Source organism: Uloborus diversus, chromosome 1, assembly GCF_026930045.1.
Source record: "Uloborus diversus isolate 005 chromosome 1, Udiv.v.3.1, whole genome shotgun sequence".
NCBI lineage: Eukaryota > Metazoa > Arthropoda > Arachnida > Araneae > Uloboridae > Uloborus > Uloborus diversus.
Genome location: NC_072731.1, coordinates 91076361 through 91080536, shown reverse-complemented (window position 1 = coordinate 91080536; position 4176 = coordinate 91076361). Strand labels below are relative to the sequence as shown.

At 38.4% G+C, this 4176-nt stretch overlaps 1 protein-coding gene across 1 annotated transcript; it reads left to right on the top strand.

Annotated features, from left to right (window-relative positions):
• Positions 1–552: 552 nt before the first annotated feature.
• On the top strand, positions 553–1011 carry LOC129230620 (uncharacterized). Its single transcript, XM_054865072.1, has one exon. The coding sequence runs from the start codon at positions 553–555 to the stop codon at positions 1009–1011; it is 459 nt and encodes a 152-aa protein (XP_054721047.1).
• The last annotated feature ends 3165 nt before the right edge of the window (positions 1012–4176 follow it).

Here is a 4176-nt window from a genome sequence, read left to right as displayed (position 1 = left end):
TACACACTTAAATGCTTCTCACACCATATATGGCTATGTTCTGGGCTCATATGAGATTCCCCTTAAAGTACCTACCAGACATCTCTTAATGATATTCCCTATATAAAAATCGTAGCACAACTAAACAGGGGGTTAGTTAAGAGAAGTTCCTGCTGTTATATTCCATGTAAAAATAAAGATGTGATTAGTGAATGTAGCTCTGTCCTCTTCCTACGTGGTAGATTATCACGCCACAACACTGCAACTTGCGAAAACAAGATTCGTAATAAGATCCGAGCGGCGGTTCTTACATATATATATATATATACACACTCTAAGACAAAAAAAAAGTTGCACCAGGAAGGTGTGGACCGATGTGAATGACATTTGGAGGGATGGTTCTTCTGCCTAAGATATGCAAATGATTAAATTTCCAGGTTAGGGTTGCGCATGCAACGCGCGCAGGGTGGCGCTAAGCACAGCGCAAGACCAGCTAAATAAGGGCGTCCAATAGAGCAGCAATTTTAATTTAACTCAATCTGATTTGTTAGTTACGTCGTTTAACATTGGATTATGCCTCGAAATAAAGTTCGCAAGCAATTTACGCAACCAGGAGTGTTCGAAAGGGGTCACATAATTGGCCTCCGAGAAGCTGGATGGTCAATTCGACGGATAGCACAGCACGTTGGTTACACTGATGTTACTGTTGCACGCATTTGGCGACAGTGGACTCAACATGGCACATATCAGCGTCAACCAGGCTCAGGGAGGCCGAGACAAACCGTACCGAGGGAGGACCGGAGGCTCGTAAGGCAAGCTCGTAACGATCCAACCAGCACAGTTGCAGACATCCAACGGGCTGTAGGACCTTCCATCAATCAGCCAATAAGTGGTCGCACCATTTGCCGACGGCTGCACGACGTGGGACTGCGCTCACGTAGACCGTTACGACGACTGCCATTAACAGCATTGCATCGTCGGAAAAGAATTGCCGTACAAGACGGACATGGAGCGTCGAATGGTATCGCGTAGTCTTCACTGACGAGTCCCGCTTCTGTCTTGGTGGAGACGACAATAGAATCCGCGTATGGAGGCAACGTGGTCAGCGCCAAGATTTACGGTTTATTGTACAGCGTCATACGTCCACGAGACCTGGTGTCATGGTGTGGGGCGCAATTGCATATGATGCAAAATCACCTCTAGTGTTCATTAACGGTGCTTTGACCGGCCAACGTTACGTTCAAGAGATCCTGCAGCCAGTTGCTTTGCCATTCCTGAGCACCCGTGTTCGGCCGCTATTCCAACAAGACAACGCTCGACCCCATATTGCTGCCGTCTCTAGAGCTTGTCTTCCAGACCTAGACAGCATGGAGTGACCGGCATATTCACCAGACCTGTCCCCAATCGAGAATGTGTGGGATGCCATGGGACGATATGTCAACACTCCACCCGTACCTCGAAATCTGCCGGAATTCCGTAACAAAGTTAAAGCAGCATGGGATAGACTACCACAGGACTTCATTAAGAACCTGTACGTTTCATTACCAAGACGATTAGCATGTTGTATTCGGAATAATGGCGGCCATACCCCATACTGAATGTTACCCATTTTGTGTATGTTGTTCAATAAATTTTGCTTATATCGTTCTCATTTTCTAATCATTTACTCTTCCATATACACTTAACATACCTTCCAAATGTCATTGTATTCTAAGACTTCCTTCATGGTGCAACTTTTTTTTGTCTTAGAGTATATATATATATATATATATATATATATATATATATATGTCGAATCCATCCACTGGTTACTGGACAACTGATGGAGGAAATGGGTTGAAAGCAACATTGCATTAATTTGGTCGCACCTTCTTTTTCATTTTGTGTTAACGGCTTGCAGACACTCTTAACACTTTTACTTTGATTATTTTTTCTGCAATCCCAATAACTGAGGATTGTCTGCACAAGTTCCATAGATTCCACTCTTTTTTTTTTTGAAGAATTAAAATTTTTACAGACGATTGTATTTTTGCATTGCAAATACTTTTATCAGGAACTTTACACATGACTGTACAGTCATGTGAAGGTAAAGGACAGTATCTGCAATTTTTTCTATTTTGATTTTTTTTTTTTACATTTTTTACATCTACTGATCTTAGCTTTATTGCACAATTTGGTAAACGCAGAATATAAGCCACAAAATAAACGTCCAATTCCAAAAAATCACTACTGTTTGTAGATAATATACAAAACTCGTTTCTTCAAATTTCTCATAAACTCCTATCTGCAGATATTGTCCTTTATCTTATCACGTCAGTGCACTTTTTTAATGGAGCATAAATATCCTCCTAGTTAATATTTAGTGTGAAACATATTTAAGATTATTTATTCTATAATGGCACACTAAGGACTTGCTTGAAAGTTTGTAGACAAACAATTATCTTCAACCTTGTTTTCATGCTTGCTTTAGCCTAGTATGAAATTATGACAATATCGTGATCGAAAAAGATAGCAGGAGTTTTCATTTTTCCAAGAACATTTGTGCCCGCTCCAAGAGCCTGAAAATAAGAAATTACCCCCAGACAAATAACCCCTCCCTTAGAAGAAATTGAATAAAGATCCTGAAAAGCACCCTGCAATTAAACTTTGTGTAAAAATATACTTATTTTTTCTGATTTTCAATGTCATTTTATTTTTTACGGATAGTGCTTGAAATTGTATATTAGTTAACAAGCATGTTTTATATTTAACCAAAGATAAAGTGTCAAACTATGAAAGAAATTGATCTGTACGTTTGTTGAAATTGAAATTCTGCAGAGCACTTAGCTTTAGTGCGGGAAATTTGTGACTTCCTAACACCAATTCCTGGGAAACATTTCGTGAATTTGAATTAATGTCTTCCACTCTGGAAAGAGGTTTGAATTTTTGAGATTTTTAGAAAAACATCAAATAAAGAGAAAATTTGCAAAATATTTTACATATCGCTGAACTTTAATCCTTTGTGCGGTAACTTTTCAACTTCCTAACACAAACTACTGCGCAAAATTTCAAGCATGTGAGTTATTTTTTTTTTTTTTTTGCTCTGGCAAGAGGGCTGAATTTTGAGAATTTTACATAAAAGTCTTTAAATACGAGTGACACATTAGAAAGTAGCTACATACCTAATGTGCTGCAATACGTCGAATTTTTAATCACATCAGCGAAATCATTCCACACCTTGAAAGGTGTGTCAGGTCCGTCATTTTAAATATTTGCGGGAAAGGGTATCGATGCCCCCATTATTTAAAAAAAATTAACGTTTTTAAATATAACTGGGCGTGGTTCTGTAGTTTTCCGATAAAATTTCATTGAATTCACGCCCTTTAATCCCCCTTCTCCTCCAAAATCACCTTTGTTAACAAGTCGTCACATTTTTCTTTCGCCCACAAGCAACTGTTTACTTTTTTCGAGATTATAACATTTACTAACTTGAAATTGAAATGCTGAAGCATATCGACTAATATTAGAAACTCAGTGCGAGAAAACAAACATCGCAAAAAAGAGACTTGGCAGCATGTATTTAGAAATACAGTAGAATATCATTATTCCGGTCAAATAGTGGAGTCAAGTTGTACGAATTAATGAAAGTACGGTTTAAAGAAAGTAACCGAAAAAATGAAACAAGATACATAAATTACTGTCCGCAATAAAAATTGTATTTTGAATTCAAGAGAAAAAAAAAATAAGAGTAAAGAGAAAGTTTCAAAAATGCATAACAAAGAACGGCCTACAGAGATACATTACATATTACGCTAAATCGCATTTTATTTATACAGTATACATCTAAATGGCTATACTGATAAACGAAATCCAGTTTAATAGAATTCAGATTAGTAAGGGGTTGAAGTATGAAGTGAGAAAGGGGGTGCTTGAAACGGGCGCAAGCACTGAGACCACTTGTCTATTGTACTGTCCCCGCTTTGACCACTAGTAGAGCTCAATAGCCGAAACAAATTTAAACAGTTGCCTAAACAATATTTTAGGCAGTTCCCAGCGATTCACGTGGTCGTATCCTAAGTGTTCAAATCTCTGCGCAGAGTAGAAGTCATATTCACACAGCGCATGAATTGAGTTCCCACAGCCATATGGCATCCTCTACACGATGGATCGTTGGTAACACCCATCAGATTAAAATGCCTATTAAGATAGCAGTGTCCA

Coding starts and splice junctions, on each gene's coding strand:
- LOC129230620 (XM_054865072.1), top strand. CDS start 553: ATGCCTCGAAATAAAGTTCGCAAGCAATTTACGCAACCAGGAGTGTTC.